Source organism: Apteryx rowi, unplaced genomic scaffold, assembly GCF_003343035.1.
Source record: "Apteryx rowi isolate R43461 unplaced genomic scaffold, aptRow1 scaffold_302, whole genome shotgun sequence".
NCBI classification, from domain to species: domain Eukaryota; kingdom Metazoa; phylum Chordata; class Aves; order Apterygiformes; family Apterygidae; genus Apteryx; species Apteryx rowi.
This window is the reverse complement of record NW_020449442.1, coordinates 97,170-116,830: the sequence shown is the minus strand read 5'-3', so window position 1 is coordinate 116,830 and position 19,661 is coordinate 97,170. Positions and strand designations below refer to the sequence as shown.

Genomic DNA, 19,661 nt, shown 5'->3' with positions numbered 1-19,661 from the left:
TGATGCACCCCAGGATACCATTGGCCTTCTTGGCCACAAGGGCACATTGCTGCCTCATGCTTAACTTGGTGTCCACCAGCACTCCCAGGTCCTTCTCTGCAGAGCTGCTCTCCAGCAGGTCAGCCCCCAACCTGTACTGGTGCATGGGGTTATTCCTTCCCTTTACTGAACTTCATGAGGTAAATGAGATGCTGTTGAATGCACTGGAGTTGCAAACTAATCTAAAGCCAATCAGAAGAGGGACAAGAGATGACTTTCTGTGCAGTTTACTTTTGACCTCCTTATATGCATGTACTGTGACAGTCAGAAAGAGGTTCACATACTAATTTTGCCAAAGGATCCATTTTATAGAGCTCTACCTCATTCATTAAAAATGAAAAGGGACTGCAATAAAAGCAAGAATAACACTGTAAGATAGCTGAAGGCTAGGCAAGTAATTTAAACCAGGATTTCCAAATTATAAGATTTATGCCTTTTATTTTACAAATGCTTGATATAGAATCAGTTTCTGATTTGCAAAAGCAAGCACTCATTGCTACAACTAAGGGTAACGGAGACTGTGTTTAAACATATAAAATAGTACACAATAAAGCAGTCTGAAAAATCATGGCCTGAGCATCTCCATTTGGCATCAGAAGTATCTGTGGATATTTCTGAACTTTATTTTTATGTGCTTATGTTCACAAGTTGTACAGCAGGAACAGTATCTCAGAGATACTTATCTCACAGAGCTAGGTCTAATAAACACTGATGAGGATAATTACTTGTTGAAGCCCTGTTTAGTAAGGAATACTAAAGAAAAGCCAGTGAAGAAACTAATAACTCTGTTTTTGGAGTAAAAGTATGAACAGCTTGCAGCAAATAAGCTGTTTGGTAATCAACACATGAAAGAAGGAAAAACGTTCAACAACTTTCCATTGAATATATCCTTAATAAGGAAGAGCTGACACGGAGGGGAAAAAAAAAAAAAAAAGCTATGCAAACATACTGGTAGAGACTAGTCACAACATACATGCACAACAGCTAAACTGGTATTATAGGAGCAACCCTAATTTTTTTCCCTATGTTTTCAACTTTATAACCTTTACAACTTCACAACTAGTGATCTCCTAATGCAAATTTATAGAAATATTTTACAACTGTTCTATCTCCTATCTGAACATTAAAATTCCTTCCATGGAAAAAGTGCTAAGGTCTTAAAGCTGTGAAAGTGGCAGTATTTAAATTCATCCTTAATAAACGCACACAAGCAAACTAAGTGACAAAAGCACTATTTATAAGGAAAGCTACTAGATTCTTTGTCCAGGCTTTACTATAGCTCCTAAAGTCAACAACAGCAAATGAGCTGTGTCAGAGAGGAAAGGAGAAAAAGAACATACACTATCAAATAGTAATTACTTCTTCTCACTAAGTAAAGGAGCAAAATTAACACTCAAATTTGAGAAAGCTGATTACTAGGGCTGATGCTTAAGTCACTGCCATTAGCAAATCCATTCCATTTCAAATTTAATTTTCATATTGAAAAAAATCTGTAAACAAACATAACTTAAAATACAGTTGTCACTGAAGACAAAGAAAAATCAGTACATTCCACATAGTGCTTCTACTCACATTTTCTCAGCTCTCTCAATGTTTCTGCTGCAGAAATCCAGCTTGATGACAACCTCTGTCTTTCTATGAACCACTTCATTGTAATCGTCCTTGATTATTTCCCTAGAAAAGTGAAGCACTAATATATAATAAAAAGTATTCAACTGCCATCTTACCAGCAATCAGTAATAAAATAATATATCTACAGTTATAACTGCTAGTAGGATTTACTATCATTTAGAATTGCATTAGCAATACTGTCATACAAGACTATCTTGCGCAAGCCACTCAAAGTTTTCCCTGCACATTACTGAAGATTATAGTTTAATTAATCAGAGGAGAAAGTGAAATTGCAAATGCCTAAAACTTCCTATCAGACAAAAAGATCTTTGTTTCCTCAGTGTCAGAAAAAAATGAAAAATTTCAAGACTACTCATTCAAGGAGAAAAAGAAACCTCCTAAGGTACTGGAAGATCACAGAATTATGTATTGACAACCAAGACATATTTCAATTAAAACAATACATCATGCTCCCTGAAACTCAGTCAACTGCTTACGTTAGCCATCGTATTCCTTTTCGCATCAGTTCCTGGTAAAGCAGCAAAGAACTGGCAACTCTACTGGCATAACATACGATACCTGTTACTGCCTGGTGGAAAAAATAAGCAACATTAGCACTAATCTAGTATTCTCTTAACAATTGGTTCAAGTCAACTAATCACAACAAAGCAACATAGATTAATAAAAGAAAAAGCAACATGAAGATGGTAGTATAAAATGCATAACTGCCCAAACATTAGTGGGGAGATAATCAAACACTCATTATGGAAGCAGAGCTAGACATGGTAATGAGTTTTTCCAGTTATGCTGGAAAATCAGTTAGGGATGAAAATAAGTCTTTTATGAACAAGAATGACTCCACTTACTCTTGGGGTTTACTTTAATTTTCTGGAAAGTCACAAGTACATTTGTTCAGTAGTTCAGGTATTAAATACATACATTAAAAGAAACTCATAAAAATGATAAATTTCTAAATCCTAAGGTTAGGGCCTCTCTTCACTCACCTAATTCTACTTACAGGCTTGCTGTACCATTTAGAAATTATAACGCAAAATATTTTAAGTAACTAATATCAACTGACAACTTTCTATTTAATAATTTGAAAGACTTCTGGCTTTCAGAAAAACATATGCTTTTAAGACTACCCTGCCTGAACACAAGGCTCTTCAGCAGCCAACCTTTTATAGACATACTATAAATGATTGTCACAAAGTCCACCGGTTATGCATATTCAGTTGTTTTAGAATAATGACAAAAAAATTAAACATCCACTACTTGTCTCCCATAGAGACTCTGAACACCTGCAAGAAAGGCAACTGAAAATCTACTCTCCTGCAGAGTCCTAGAGATTTCTCTCTGTTGAGAGAAAAATTAATTAACTTTATTTTTCTCATGTTAAGTTTTTCACTGTCTCAGGGGAACACAAATCTGTTATGAATCTGGCTAACTTGAGGACTCCAAAAAAGCAGGAGGCTACTCCTTCCCCCATATCGCTGCATTACATAGCAACAAAGCACTGGGACTTTAGAAGACTGATTTTTGAAAATCAGAAGAGTTAAATAATCTTTCCACTGCATGGATTTCTCAGTAGATAATGTTTAATGATTTTTTCAGAAGTATGTATGGATAAAGTTAATGTTGGTCTAAATACTAATTCCTAAAAAAATTAAGTCAGTCACTTTCACATAGAAGACAAGCTCTTTCAAAAGGATAAAAAGTTAAAACTACGGAATCAAATAAACCTAACATGGAAAACACTTAACTTACTGAAAAATATATTTAGAATGATCTAACTTTAGTTATTTGTATTTTTTCTGGAACAACAGATTATGAAAGACCATCAGTTAATTGACTTTGCTCTAAAATATTAATCTCCCCTTAGTAAGAAAGTCAAGCGAAAGCTTCTTTTAAAACTGATGGTACTAGTAAGAACACATTCTTTTCCAATGGAAGCAAACCTATTAACATAGATACTAACTCAGACAACTCTCTCCTTGATTGCAGTGGAAATTTTGTTTAAGTAATGATTTGTGAAAGCAGTCCTTAGCTCTTTATTGTGTTTGATTTCCAAAGCAAACAGTTAAATAAAGTTGGTGAATTACGTATTTTGGTGAGAAATAATATCACATTTAAGCAGTTAAGTAAATATTTTGTAAATAAAGTCTGGCTTTAGCAAAATATACTTTTGGAGCACTTGTTAACAAATAGTAATATATACATCTCTGTCAATCAGAATCTTCACTAGCATATTAAAAATAGTTTTATTAGCACTGTTCATCTGAAAATTAAGTAGCTTTCATTTCAGTATTGTTATCTGAGTTGGCTATATAAAATAAAACAATAATAACTTACTTTAGCCATGCTGGCATCCCCATCCAAGTCATAACGTTGATGTACTTTAGGAAGCAAGACTGAAATATAAAACAAATACGTCTGTATTTTCTTATTTTCAGTAAAAGACTTAAATAGTCTTAATAAAATAATAAATACACTAGTATATATGTTAGAACTACTTATTAGAACTCACAAACACAACTGAGTCAGAAGCTAGGAATGTAAAAAGCATCCCATTTTGTTCTGCTACCGAGACCACCTCTATATGAGAAAGCCTTACTGGGTGTCACCCAGCTCAGTGCATCCTCCACAGCTGCCAGTAGCAGAGGCTTAGGGAAGCATACAAAAACAGGGCAAAGGGTAGTTCCTTGTCAGATTCTCCCAGCTTCCCACAATTTGTGGTTCAGAACTTCCTGAGATACGGTGAAATTTGTGTTTAACACAACCCCTTCATAGATTTTTTTTTTCCCTCTTCCATGAATGGAAGCTTTCCAAACCCATCAAAACCTTTAACACCCACATCCTACAGCAAAATCTGCAGCTTAAGTACACTTTGTGTAATGAAGTATCTCATCTTGACTGTTTTGAACCTGTACACAACAACTGAATTTGATATTTCATGGTTCTTCTATTAGAAGAGAAAGTAAGCAAGCCTTACACAGCTTCGGCACACTACTCAGATGTCTATGAAATTAGATGTCTGCATGCTACTCTTCTGCTTCTCCTTCTCCCCCACCATCTCTTTCTTGGCTGAAAATCTTTAGTCTATTTAATCAGTTCTTTCACCATCCCTATTGCTTTTCTAGGAACATATTTTAATTCTTCTATATCCCATTTGAGAGAAGAGGGAAGAGGGCCTAGAAGTGACTGGAAATGCAAAGTTCAAGGTGAAGGCGCACTGTAAATGCATGCAGGTGCATTATAATGCTTTCTTTTTTGCTCATTGTCCATTCCTAACTTTGCATTTGCCGTTTTGACTGCCACCGAGCATCGAGCAGATGTTTCCAGAGAACTACCCACTACAACTCCAGGGTCTTTTTCCTTAGTGGCAAGGCAGAGCAGTATTAGTGCTAAGCTCCTCAGGAAGTTCAGATTGTTTTCCCTCCCCACCCTGTTCATTGTTTTTACCTGTATGTACAGGCACGTTCATCTAATCTGTTACTGCCAAGCCTTTTAATATCATGTGGTCCCCCTACAACCGCCTTTGCCCACAGCTTGCCTTTGTCTTAACTGTTCTAAATAATTTTGTATCTTCAGCAAACTGTCTCACTTCCTTTCTCCAGATCTCTTTTGAATATGCTGCACAGCACAGATTTCTGCAGGGCTTCACTAATGATCTCTCATCACGGAGAAAGCCATTTATTTATATCCTTCAGCCCTATGTTTGTCCTCATGGGACAAACCGTCTTCCCTCTTATTTCATGACTGTTTAGTTTCACTAAGACTCTTGGGGGCAGGACCTCACTGCATACCTTTAAAAAAACCCAGTAGCCAGGACCAACTGGATCTCCTTTGATCACATGCTCATTGACTCTCCCAGAGAGTTCTGGCAGGATATAAAAGCCCTGTTGATCCTTCTGCACACTGCACATCTGCTCACACTCCTTCAGCACCTCTGGGTGAGTGCCAGCTGGCCCTAGCAGGCACTAGGTAGGACATACTGACAAAAGCAACACTGCTCCCTCAATGTGAGGCACATCCTCCAGCTCATCTCTTATAAAGAAGGTCTCCCGCACAGGGGCTTCTCTACGCCACTCTGTGATGAGTGCAAATGCAAAAACTTCATTTGTTTTTTTCTGCTATGGCATTATCTTCTTTAAGCAAAGGTAAGTTGTTAAGATCTCCTTTGTTAACAGAAAGACTAATCACATTCAACAGAAATAAAACAAACAAAGCAAAACTTGAATTTCCACTTAGTGAGAAGTGGAACCACAGAACCAGCTCTGAACGACATCCCATAAAGTTCCTTTCAACTCCTTATGAGCAGAACACTTCAGAGATCCCACAACTCTGTATGCACCACTACCTCTTAACACAAAAATGCTCACATTCACAGCACTTGCAACATTACAAGCAGCTGCTGTTATTGTAAAAATATGCTGGATACTCAGCATTTTCAAAAAACTGAACTGCTTAAGTAGATTCAAATACCAACAGAGATTTTTTTGAAACACTATGTCTAAGATATACCAGACATAAAACCATAACTACACAAGCAAAACTATTTACAAAGGATAGCTCTAAGGAGGAGGAAATGACTTCCACGTACCTTCTTCGTAGATTAATCCAACAATGCTCACAGTCTCCCTGCTTACTACAATGATAGGATTCTCCTCAGTAGTTCTGGGGAAGTGTTGTGCCAACCTGCCAGACTCTAGTATTAAACGCCGACCTTCATATATCAGGTCTTGATTCTGAGATGGTATTTTTGTCTGTTTGTAGACCAATTCATGAAATATAGCAGCTCTATAATACAAACAACATATTCAGTACTAGTTAGATTCACTAAAATACAACAGCTTAGCAACTCATAGCTTTTGTATTATTTAAATAAACATCTCTTATTTCTGTTGAATTAAGAGTTGTTTTTAGACATACAGCATTTGATTTATAAAAAGAACAAACAAAAAAGCAGTACTGCCTAAGGCTACAGCTTGCTCTGTTAAAATAAAAGGCTATTTCCTGCAAAATATCAAACTCCCCTCTATACCTCTGATTTTCCACCAAAGCACATTTTTGTAAATGACTATGTAAACAAACTTGCTTTGACTTGTAGTCTGAAGGTCAGTACAAACAGGCAACAGCAAATGAGAGGAAGGAAGCATGCTTCAGTTTTCTCAAAAATACTTATTTCTTAAAAGGAGAGGTTGGTCTCTCCAAGAGAAAAGTCCAGTGTTTTACATGTGAAACAGCACACACCTGAAATTCAACCCAGATGCTAACAGGTGGCCAGATTACCTCCTAGAACAGCAGTGGTTAGGAAGACCAAAGACACTTTGGTGTTCTATTTCCAGTAGACAATGAATACAAGGTATAGAAAATTATAATTGAAAAAGAAAAAAAAACCACACTTAGACACACTAACGGAAAGGACCAGTTTGTCTCCAATGCAGCACTAATATACTGTCACCTCTTAATATGGCAGCTTGCATTTAAATAATAATAAAGATAAATAACAAAAAAATTAGAAAGTAGAGTTCAAACAGCAATTAGAGGTACAAACAGGATTTATCTGCAAAAATAGTGCTCAGGCTCTCTCAAAATACAAATCTCAGAATGGAAAAGAATAATTAGAAAAGGATAGTACTGTATCTACAGCATTTGATGCAATAATTATATCTGCTCTCATATTAGAGAATAAGACATTCTTTGTATTATCTAAAGCAGAGAAAAGGCATTTATTTTTATATCAAACTGTAAGCAAGACTTTACAGCTTCTAATATCAGTGCTTGATGATAATAAAAAGAACTCCATATAACTCAGGATCCTAAACATGCCACCTACAGCTTCTCTTGGAAACCCTGTAAGACTTTTATGTCTGACACAGATGATGTGCATGTTTTATATTTTTGATGACAAGATAAGCAAAAGGGTTTTGAACACACTATTTGAAAAACTATCTTGCAAATAAATGTATTTAATAGTAGCATATATGAACCTGGGCTCGGTTGGTAAAACTCAAGCACTGTAACACATGGAGGATTAGTGTGTTCTGTCACTGATTAAGATTAATATGAGTTGATTCAGTCTTCAATTATTTTATTTTTATTAGAAATATTTTATTATCAACATATTTATATAAGCAATGAATACAGCCCATTACAACTTACACTTAGATAAACTGTCAAGGAAAGGCTAGTGAATTTGTAACACTGGTGATTTTGGGTCACAGTACTGTTTGACTGAATAAGAGCAAGGAAATTAAAATATAGAGAAAATACTTACGTATTATAGCTGTGAATATAAATTTTGTGTAAGGTCATCTGCTGTAGTGAAAAGATGTGGATTATTATTCGGTGCAGTATGTCACTTGTCTCTGCAAAGAACTGGTCAAATCCCCAGCATTTTTCCTGGTCTGCTTCAAGAATATTTGCAAGGACAGGTGTGAGCAGTACTTGCAGACCCCTAGAGTACACCAGGAAGAGATATGACAACTTGAATCTTTTCATGTTGTGACCAATTGCAATATTTTATTTGACCTCTCTCATGAATGCAAGCCTACCTTTTACACCTTGAACAACACTCCAGCTCTTTTTTTCCCCTCTGCTGAATGACAGAATGTTCATACGTTATCTATGTCCTTTTTAGGCTTGACTACCAAATATTTTTTCTTTGGTATTTGACAAATATTCATAGACAATGGAAAAATGGCAAGCAATTTAAAGAGCTTACATCACCAAGCTAGGGTCATCTTCTACCACGGCTGGGCAATAATCGGTTCCCCAGCTCACTCAACACACCTATCACAGTTGATCACTTTGGAGGATGTTACTACCATTTAACAGTCTGCCAGCTGAGCTGCTTGTGTGAGCACTCTATGTTGCTTTCAGTCCAAATAAACGGGGTTAGCAGAGACTTATTATTTAACTTGTTAATACTAATGGAACTCATCTTGACTGAGATGGAGTTAAACGCACGCAGCTCAACTGGCAGATCAAGGGAGACTACCACGACATCTGGGAGCAGGGCAATGATGACCAGCTAAGAACTGCAGCAAAGAAGAATGCGCAGGACTGTCTTCTGGTCATCACCACCTGGGAGAAAGGCCATTTTAAGTTTCTTGTGTTTCTACTTTGAGAATCTGAACTGCAGGGAACTTTCTGGATCCTACTCCTGTGCTATCGCAGGAAACTTCTTCATCCAAAGTTTTAACAATACATGCACGTATCAAACTTGAATCCAGCCAGTAAAAACTGGTAACATTTTGAAGAGAATGCCAGTGGCTTAGAAGCATATTGATGGCCCCATTACAGGTCAATGGATGCCAGGCTCATAACTCACCTTAGTACCTAACTCATAGCAACAAATACTGTTTAAATGCTGCTTGAAAATATTACTATAAAAAGACATTCAGTTAAAAATCTGCTTTCTTTATTGGTTCTTTATTGCACACAATAAGCAGAGAAAACAACTCAGCAGTATCATGAAAAATATTTATAAATTGCAAGTTCTGTATTGCAAGAGTTTATATAAGCTTCCACTCTATACCCATTATGGATCCAAGTATTCGGCTTTCAGGAAAGTTTGTTTTTACAGTCTGTTCACAGAACAATTTCTCTCTCCCTTCTCCATGAAAGGGAATAACAGCTCTGAATAAGCACTCAGCAAGGTACTTAAGAACATCTGTAATTTTAAAGTACGTAAGTAGTCTCAGATAAATAGGTAAATGACTTACAGGAGTGGGTTTTTTTGTTTTTTTTTTTAAGATAACATTGTCATCACATCCTTCATGTTACAACTGCTAAGGAAATTTGTTAAAAAGGGACAATCATCCTTAACATACTGAAGGCTGGATTACATTGGTATATACATTTCAGTTTTCCCTTTACACATAGCTTCCCATTATGTATATCAGCAAGAATTACTCTTTATGCCTAAAATAGTTTGCATGGCTCCTCCTACTGAGTATTATGAAATATTAAGTCAAAATATCAACAAATGAGATAAAATTTTCAAAGACACCATGTGACTATGTTAAATGAACTCAAGTGAATTGTTTTCTAGAAAAAACGCAAGTCTCTCTGAACTAACTTTTCCTTATTTAATTCCTACTGCCTAATCTGTGGAATGTCTGAAGTCACACTCTTGCAAGAAAGAGGGGATGTCAAATCAAGGTTTACATGAAGCACCATGTGTTCGTAACAAATCATTATACTCCTTTCTGAGGGTGAGTGGAGATTGGGGTGGAGAAGAAATAAACTTTCTTCTACTCATACCACTTCAGATTCTTAGGTGCTAACTGTAAATTAGCAGTCATAAAACTATATGGATAGTTTGGAATAAAAAACATTTCATAAGCTAGTGATATACTTTATAGATCTACTGAAAAGTTCAAGGAAAACAACTGCAGCAGCCAGACCTCTGTTCCAAAGACCTGATACTGAGAGAATAACAAGAAAAGCCCAACCAAGTAGCATTGTAACACCTGATGAGAGGTTCAAACTTACTTTGAAAGACTACAAGAAACAGGCATCTCCCAGCTCCATTCAATTGGTCCATTTTCTGCTTTCTGTATTCCAGAAATAGCTCCAGAAGGCTTTCCAGTGATTATTTTGTACCTGTGATGTATTCCAAAAATTAATATAATCTTCAACTACTACTTCCTATATATAGGTCTAGGAAACTAATCCTCAAAAGGGAATCAATAATATAAGCACAGATTCTGAAGTGAGAGCAAACATTAGGCTACTCTGTTGTTTAGGGGTGATGCAATAATTAGGGAGTTTCATTTACAAACTGACACAGCTAGGAGTGATGCTAAAATAGTAACCTTCATGAAAAGGAAACAATATGGGCTGTGCTAGAGAGGCAATTTTGCCCACCTCAGATTTGACAAAAGTTTAGGAGACTTATTGGAAGAAGCTGAAGTTTTTTCACAAGTGTTAATCAAAGACAGATTTCCAAAGCAGTTCAATTTAAGCATTTACCTGACTAATTTCTAGCATGTTCCATGACAAGAGATGACATTTACCTACCAAAAAGTCACTTGGGGAGGAAGAAGGAAAGGCGATGGAAGGAATGAGTATTAGCCAGCTTTGAGAAGTTATTTTAACTTGAAAACATCCAGTGATTTAGACAAAATTTGGTATTTGCCTAACTTTGTACCTAACAGGCTAGTATTGCTCAGATTTCTCATGAAACGAATCAAGAGCTATAGGCTTTTTCCAACAGAAAATTTCAATTGTGTTCCTCTTTTCGGAGGATGAGTTCCATACAAAACATAATCCAGCTCTTTGCTTCTCCATCAGGCATACAAGACAGTAACAAGAACACCTGTGGGAGAACCACAGGATGGGCAGTTCCTTAAACTAAAAAAATGGGAGTCAGCTATGACAAGGACTACCAGTACAAAGGAGTTACTGGCAAATTAAGAGTTCCTAAATACCATCTAACAATACAGAATACAATACAGAAGAAGAACAAAGAGAAAACTATATTATGATGAGACAGGAATGGAATCCACCTAGCATATCACAGACATGACTTCTGTTTCACGTTCAGGATCTATCTCTGTTATCTTCAACCACAGTAGCTGACTGTGTGAAATATTAAGTAAAAACATGATTCTGCTATAATAAAACATCAATTTCATGGCTAGTGCATGCATTACAAGACTTTCTGAAAGGACAATCATTCAAAGGACAACAAAAATTTGCAGCACTGAAAGAACAAATTTCAGAAAATAGCAACTTGGTCTGAACATCCAAGTTATAAATGCCACAGGGCAACAGACCAGGCTAGTGCAATGGTGAAGGAAAACATGTGGAAAAACATCAGTATTTTCAGCGAGCTCTGACATGTAATTCTTAACGTCCCACACAAAGTAAATTTGCTAAAGAAGAATGTTAAAGAATGTTATAACTTAAATATTTCCATTATTATTATATTGTTCACTGTGTGCGCGTAGGAAGTATTCGTGATAAAAGATTTTCATGGAGTGCCTTAATTTATGAATAGATAAAATTCTCCTTCTAAATTACCTACATCACTTCCTTGTTTCTACGAGGTCCTTCAAAAGGTCGGAAAGGCAAACTCCCTGTTGCAGCATGGTAAAAGGTCACCCCTATGCTCCACAGATCAACTGTTGCTCCATATTTTTTCTGATGCTCTTTCCTCAAAACTGCTCGCTCATACATATCTGGATGCTAAAGAGAAAAAGAAACAGATAAAAAGAACTTAGAATTGCTTTATAAACAGTACAAAGAACAAAAACCCAATCTAATCCGCCATTCTAAACACTTACTTCTTTAATCAAAAAGTGAAGTTAGCTTGTATTGTAGAAGTTGTTTAAGTTTTCACAACACAAGTTATTTCAACAGAGTATCACAAAAATGCTCACTAGGTATATGATAGCCACCTTTATTAAGGTTTCCCAAATACATTAAAAAATTTTGCTAAAAATAGACTACTGGAATAAAACAACAGTAAAGAAGAGAAGGCCAGTAACCCTCCAGATGATTTTGAAACAACAGAAACTAAATTTGCAAAAGGTCCATAGCAGAGGAGAGTATCAGTTAGGATATGAAGTATGAGAAAGCATTTTTAGGGAATGGGGGGAAGAAAATTATGCCTGTTTGCACTGATGCTTCTCTGCCTCACCCAAGGTGAAAAAGGTGGAAAGTTATAAAAACAATTATAATATGAAGGTTTAAATATTAATTCCCAGTGGTCTGAACTTCACCTATTCAACTTTCATCACGAAGGATCCCAGGCTTCAAACATTACTTCAACAGAAAGTAAAATCATATGGGCTTACTAAATACTCTTCTGTGCCATAGAGAGAAACAAATTGTTCATCATCTTCCAGTTCTCTTGCAGCACCAAAGTCTGTCAGTTTGTAAACAGACTGACCATCTTCACCTATAACACGCATTATATTGCCTGGTTTGATGTCACGGTGCACTATTCCGTTCTCCCGGAGATGATTCATCCCAGCCACTTCAATAAAAAGCAATAAAGAATTAAACGCATGCATATGGACACACACTGCACAAACACTGAAATGTAACTAACACGACATGTGTTTACTTCCTCTTGGGGAAAGGAGAACGTGAAAGGACACCAGATTAACAAGAAGACCAAAGACTATTCTAAGCATCTTTTCCTTTCTTCTTTCCAACAGCTAAATAACAGTATTTTTTGCTCTCAAACATCCTTCCCATAAAGTAATGGAGAAAATTTTTATAACAGCAGGCAGACATGAGTAAACATCATTATTTCTCTACTTCTGAGATGAACTATCACAAGAGAACAGTCCAATGCATAACAATCTTGAAACAGAAAAAAAAATTTAATCAGTTTTAAGCAAAAATGGCTTCTTAATGCTTACACCAATATGAATAAAAGATGTGACTCTGTATGAGCGTATTCATTTGTTAAATTAGTTGACAGTCATTTAAATTCCTTGTCTCTTGTTATTTTAAGATAAACAAAACTAGCATGAATTTGTTTTAATCAACAAATTAGACTAAAATGCAAAGTCTACATACCCACATCTCTCAAAACAATTAAGAACTCAGACTCTGGCAAACCAAAGGCATTAGACGGCTCTTCTAAAACAGTATATAAACTCCCACATGGACAAAATTCCATAACTAGTACTTTATGTCTAGTCGTTGTCTGGAAAACAATAAAAAAAGTTTGTGAATAATGTAAAAACAATATCAGAAATCATGTATAGCCACAGGAGCTTATTCTCAACAACAAAAAAATCAGCAGGTAGATTTAAAGACCACCAACAGACTGGGACTTGTAAGGAGGTACAAACCAATTTTTACGTTGTTTCATTCATTCTAACTTTGAATGGGGAAAAAATTAAGAAAGCTTCCAGTTCTAGGTCCTTACAGAGCAGGTAACAGTGGAAAAACAAGAAACTGCAGCAGGGAAGAGCAGAGAGCAGCAATTCTCCTTCTTTCCTCTTACTTTACCATCTCTGCATCTGGTCACTTCACCTGATCCGTCTCAGTTCCAGCAATATTACTGTAATTCATACCCAGATACAATTCTACATGTACTATGTCATTATTTGAATTGGTTACAAAGCAAAATCACAAAATTGTCAGGATTACTGAAATACCTCCAGTTTTCAAGTGTTTACTGTACTTGAACTATATTCATCTTGTTTGCTAACTATCTGTCTTAGCAGTCCATACTTCATATTCATATATAAAAATAACTTAAAAACCTGATTCAAGATAAAGCTTAGGACACTGGCTTCTTGAGCTGGCTCTGAAGAATCAGAACATCCTGCAGCTAAACACTGAAAGCAAGCCTATTCTTTCAAAAAAAAAAAAAAAAAAAAAAGAGGGGGAGTCATCTATAAAAAAATGCAAAATTAAATGTAAAATTAAAAATGTACTTTATCCTTTATAACTGAGGCTATAAGCAAAAAGAACAGTTACTGTGGTTACTGCCATACATCTCAGACCACAACAACAATTCATTACCTCTTCTTCAATAGCAAACAATTTGACGATATTTTTATGATTCAGTTTCTTCAGTACTTCAAACTCTCGCATCTGAACATCCACAGGACGAAGGAAGCTTATACTGTTAAATACTTTGACGGCATATAAATCTCCAGTTTTCTGGTTGAAAAAAATATTCAAGTTGTTAATAAAACAGAAGCTTGAGATTGTAAACGTACCCACACTCAGTAGCCAAGTGTTTTGAGACGTGTGCACCAGCATAATCGGACTGGAAATAATTCAAAGTAGTATTTTGTATTAAGTTAGAAATTCAGATGCTAATAAAAAAATATATATGTATGTATTGGTCTAGCTTAAAACAGACTAGAAGTAAGGAGATTAGCAGAAGGGAAACTCAAACCCACAAAATCTAAGTGTTTTTTAAAAAAGAATAGCTAGCATAACAAAGGCCACACATTCCAGAATGACCCATAAACTACACTGAAAAAGAAACAGAATTTTTCAGCAAGAGCTAAGCCACTTGTGCCAATTGGAGAGACAGGCAGCTGCTACAGTTAAGAATTATGGCCTGCTCAAGTTAGGAGACAACTTTAGGAAGCTGAACATTACTCTCTTTTTTTCCTTTATTGTTCTGTTTATGCTGATAAAGCAATATTTTATTTTTTTAAATGAAGGCAGCATCAAGCACTGCATACCACTCATGCAAAACCCTGAATGGAAGAAACAGGTACACGACCACATTCAAACGTACCTACTCAGTGTCAGGAGCACAGCCAAGAGCTTAATCAGGAGACCAAAGTTCTTGACTGAGACTGAGCCTCAACTCTTTCACGCACCTACAACACCAGTTTAGTGTGCAACTCCAGAGCAACACACCGTGCCCACACTAGGAATGAGTTTACATTAGCAGCCTTGTGTGCAACAGATTCTTTTAAGGACAAAGCTTTCCTGCATTCACCCTGGGCTTGCTGTACAGCACACTTATGTGCATCACTGGTGCCCAAGCACTGTTTTTCTCCCATTGACACCAAGCTGCAAGTTGTCTTCTCAGAGCAGCAAGGGTGATGAGAGGTGCAACCATGAAACCATAACAAGCTTTTACAGGGGAATCACTGTGTTGAAATTCCCTCGGCCGGAGAAGCACCCTACCTGTTAGCTATGGCTTAGGGTTCCTTTACAGAGAGAAATGTGGAAAGCAGAGAACACTGCAGCTGATATGAAACTTCATATTGATTTCAGAATATCATTGCTAAAAGGGAACTTTACTACCACAACTAGGCTTATCTTCATTTTGTGACACATACTGTGAAATTCATAGGAATGAAATGACCTACATAAATAAGACCATTTTAGCTCCTCAGGTTACAACACATGCAGTAGTATACAATTTATGAGGCAAAATTGCTCAAAGATGCACTATTTTGTATTGATTAGTCAAGGCACGTGTCACCCAAGAAAGGTGGTTTACAGCCAGGTCCTAGACATGCGTGAAGCACTGACTTAATAATACATAGACATAGATTAACAGCCACTTCATTAGATATGATCTTGTACCATAAATGAAATGTTCTTAATATGTTATCATAAAATCACAGAAAACATGTTTTTAATAGAACTGGGAAAATACCAAGAGAAGAGAATTTAACAATGACAAAAATAACATATCGTGTAATAAAAACCCGAGATTTTTATTTCTATTTAAATTCTTAAGCAAGGAGTATTTTTTCCATAAAACTGAAAAATGAAGAAATGAAGAATTAACTTTAGCTATTAGTATTTTAAAGGCTAATAATACATACTGTAAACAAACAAACAAAAAAACAGAAATAACTGTATAGAACTCCAATTCATTGGATGAATACATTAACAATCAAAAACTACCTATGAATAGTTATAAAAACACATTTGCCTTATGCCCAGATCTTGAACAGTTTTTCATGATTCCATGATGCTACTCACATATGAAAATATTTTAATTTTACGTGCTACCCAGATTAGTAATTCCTCACAAACCTTGTGTCGTCCACGAAAAACATTTGCAGTAGCTCCTTGTCCTAGAATGTCAGACAAAAGCCAGAGGTAATTTGAAGTGCTCTGCATCTTTGCTCTGGATTAGTCAGTTTTCTTCTTGACCTTAAAAATAAAAGGTTAGATATACCCAATTATAATTTATTAAAATACATGAAGGGGACTTTTTAATTAGAAAAACTGAAATACAACTCCAATGACATAGTGAAGAAATTAAGAACAAATAAGCAGAGTAATAAGAGATGAAATTAAAAAAAAATCAAAAAACAAGCTCAACACTAACAGAAGTTAAAACTAACACCTTTAACAACATCTCTCAGCATTTGAGGTCTTTACTCCCCAAACCTTGTTTGAAAAATCAGCTGGAAAAGTGAAAGCCTTACAATCACTGTTCTATTGTAAATATGTCTTTAAATGATACAGTAATGAAAATTATAGGAAAAACTGAAATTCTCGTGCACAAGTTCTTAAGATGAGCAGGACCTCTGTAACTGAACTCCATGATTCAGTACACATGGCAAAAAACGCACAACATAGGAGACGGTGGCAGATAAGCATACCTTTAAGATCAGTTTGGATCTGGAAGATAACTAAATAACAGAAGATACAGCCTTGTACCTCAGTACAACTGGAGAAGAACTGGACTACCTTCTTACAGAAAGCTAGCTTTACATGGGTTAGGTAATTAGTCACAAATATTTTCAACTTGGTAGAACCATCAATCACCACGGGAAGAAATTAAAGGATGTTTCTCCCACATTTCTAAACTCTGCTCTGTGGCAGCCTGTGTTAATGGCAGTCACTGAAGGAATTAACAAGAAACAGCTAACCGGTATCAAAAAGAAAGTAAATAAAAAGGCCTTTCCCATAACTACTGAAAGAAGAAACACAAAAGCATCTCCTGTGCCTGTTTACTACCAGAAGGTAGTGGGTACTTTTGAAGAACTCACTGGCTTACAGACCAAACCCAAGCAGAAGTCTCTCTCAACATTTACCCCAGGGAAGCGGAGGAAGTTGTGCTCTGAGCTCGAGAGCACCAGCAAGCCATCACGCTCTGCAGCTCCAGCCTTCTCGGGATTTCTATCGTACCCACGCAATGCAGCAGAGAGGCAGAAAATTTCACCTGATTTCAGCTGAACACACTTCTATTTGTAACAATTTCTGATGTTATACTTTCATTTAGCTACTTCCTCATTGTACGAGATGCGCAGTTTCTTACCAACCTGTCCCAAAACATCCTGGCAATTACAGGTAACATACAGAAAGCACAGATGCAATGCAAAGACTTGACAGTAGTCCAAAACAAAATTCAGGATGATGCAGCAAAAAAAAACCCTGCTTAAAAAAAAAAAAGCAACTGCTTCTTTCAATGTATGTTCTTAACGCCTAGGCAAGGGAAGAAAGGTTCTACCTCAAATTGAACAAGAGACAGCAATTCTTAAACCGATTCACTGGGGATCTGCAAATAGCTAGCTTGTCACACAGTGACATCCTTTCAAGCCGCTAAAATGCATTAAAAGAACTAAAAAGCACAGCTGGCTAAAAAAAAACCCCCCACACAAAAAAAACCCTTACATTACTCAGTTAACTCTGCTACGACAACTTACAATACTGAAATAACTTCTCCCAATTGGCAACTACTATAGACGCCAAAGAACTGTATGATGCAGGCATAAAGGATAAGGAAGACATCTGCAAGGAAATTTAATATATAGTCCACTCTGAAAACCATTTGAAAAATGGTCTCTGAACACAATAAAAAAAAATCTTTTTCATAATTAAAACTCCTAATTGTAACATGCCAGCTGGCACATTACAAGTAAATATGTGTTTTGTCACCTAGTTAGATGCAACATTCATCACCTCATACCAAGACTCAGAAACATAATAAATCCTTTCTAAGCAGGCACCAAGTGTGAAGAATGATCAAGTAAACAGAGAGTTTCTTTTCCAATGTCTGTTAAAATCCTAAAAACTTTAGTAGCCAATTAGAAACGAAATCATCATGTTGCCTGAAGGGACAGAAATGTCATAGCTTATAGCTAGCTTAAGAGAGATCAACTCTCTTTCTCCACCCTCTTGCTTTCAAATTAAATTTGCATCAGGATCAATGGGTGAAAACAAACAAAAAAGACAAGTTTGTGGCAGTTGAGCTGGGATTTCATCCATTAGATTAAAACCAAAGTAAATTACTAATGAGTACTCAAGGTTCACTTTTCTTAGTAATAAAACTAGAAAGATATAATTATGTCAATGTTAACCCCAGGAACATATCCAGCTCCAAAATAAAGTCAGTGTTGCACTATTACACTTTGCTGTCAAAATATTATTTTTATAATAATAACAAAGTCACAGCCTTCAGTTTAAAGACATAAAGTCTCCTTCAGCTTTGATTTTCATCTTCAAATTATAAAAAAAATTATTTAATAGCTTCCATAATGTATTACAACTCTTTACTTCTGTTTTCTTCTCTCTTCCCATTCTGGATTCACAATATCTTTCCTTTCTTAGACTAATTCAGAATGGAACTTTTCTAAGTACTCAGCATTTGCTGACATTGTTTTCTCCCCATGTCTCCCATTATCTTCCTAAATTCATTCACTCACCAAGAGTTTCATATTCAAAGAAAACAAATCTCTAACTGTATGACTGGTCCTGTTAATAAATTTAATACTGAACTTTTCATTTCTTCATGCCTCACTTATGGTTATAAACGCTAATGCTACATCAGCCAGAAGCTCCACACTGAGATCTAAAGGTCTTGCTCCTGTCACTTGTTTGATTTATTCTCCTCCACGACTCACTAGTATTTCAAGGGTTTAGGGGCAGCTTTTTCTTTTTGTGTTTTTTTGCTTCTGGCGGCACCACTTCGTTACAGGTCAGCAGGGGGGACTGCAGGGGAAGAAGACTGTGTTGCTAACCTGATTCCCCCCCCCCCCCCCCAAACTCCTAACGCTTTAATGCAGAAGGAGCACTGGCTGCTTCTAACCGCTAGGAAGAAGCTGCATGTTTCCTCAGGCACACCAGCGAAGCACACAGGGCAGGCAGCTCCCCTGTTAACAGCTACAAAGCAGAAGTTCACTAGGCAGGCGAGGACAGGTGATTAAGTTAAAGCGAGGGATATTTCTGCCACCAGGCAAGGTCCTGTGTGCCACCAGAGCTGACAGGAAGCTGCCGAGGTTTCTCGTAAACGCTGTTCGCGTTGCAGGGCGCGGTAAGCGCGAAGGTTTTGTACTTTTCTGCAGCCCCCTCCAACTCCCGGGAAGGAGGAAGCCTCCTGCCCCGAGGCCCCCGCTTCCCACCCCTCGCCCCTCTCGGCGTTTCAAACCCGAAGGCCAGTGCCGGACTGACAGGAGCCCCCGCGGCGACCCCCGGCCCGCCGTGCCCGGTGCGTGAGGGCGGCAACGGCCCGGTCCGCTGCCGCAGATGCCATTTTGGCGGCGGGGCCAGCTGCGGCCTGCACAGGAGCCGAGGGCTCCCTCCCGCCCGGGGGGCGGCCC

General features: G+C 37.0%; 1 protein-coding gene across 2 annotated transcripts in view; it reads right to left on the bottom strand.

Moving 5' to 3' along the window:
* TBK1 (TANK binding kinase 1) overlaps positions 1 to 19,661 on the bottom strand; it is a 31,176-nt gene that overhangs the window by 10,221 nt on the left and 1,294 nt on the right. The window contains exons 1-12 of one of the 2 annotated variants that reach the window (XM_026070056.1): positions 17,157 to 17,354; positions 16,147 to 16,266; positions 14,152 to 14,292; positions 13,195 to 13,324; positions 12,462 to 12,643; positions 11,690 to 11,850; positions 10,153 to 10,263; positions 7,931 to 8,110; positions 6,254 to 6,450; positions 4,003 to 4,061; positions 2,148 to 2,239; positions 1,612 to 1,713 (exon numbers count right to left, since the gene is read on the bottom strand). In XM_026070056.1, coding sequence (XP_025925841.1) covers positions 1,612 to 1,713; positions 2,148 to 2,239; positions 4,003 to 4,061; positions 6,254 to 6,450; positions 7,931 to 8,110; positions 10,153 to 10,263; positions 11,690 to 11,850; positions 12,462 to 12,643; positions 13,195 to 13,324; positions 14,152 to 14,292; positions 16,147 to 16,233 — 1,442 coding nt within the window. In that variant the 5' untranslated portion in view covers positions 16,234 to 16,266; positions 17,157 to 17,354. Of the gene's footprint in view, positions 1 to 1,611; positions 1,714 to 2,147; positions 2,240 to 4,002; positions 4,062 to 6,253; positions 6,451 to 7,930; positions 8,111 to 10,152; positions 10,264 to 11,689; positions 11,851 to 12,461; positions 12,644 to 13,194; positions 13,325 to 14,151; positions 14,293 to 16,146; positions 16,267 to 17,156; positions 17,355 to 19,661 lie in introns of those variants that run through there. The other variant, XM_026070054.1, reaches the window with a different exon arrangement.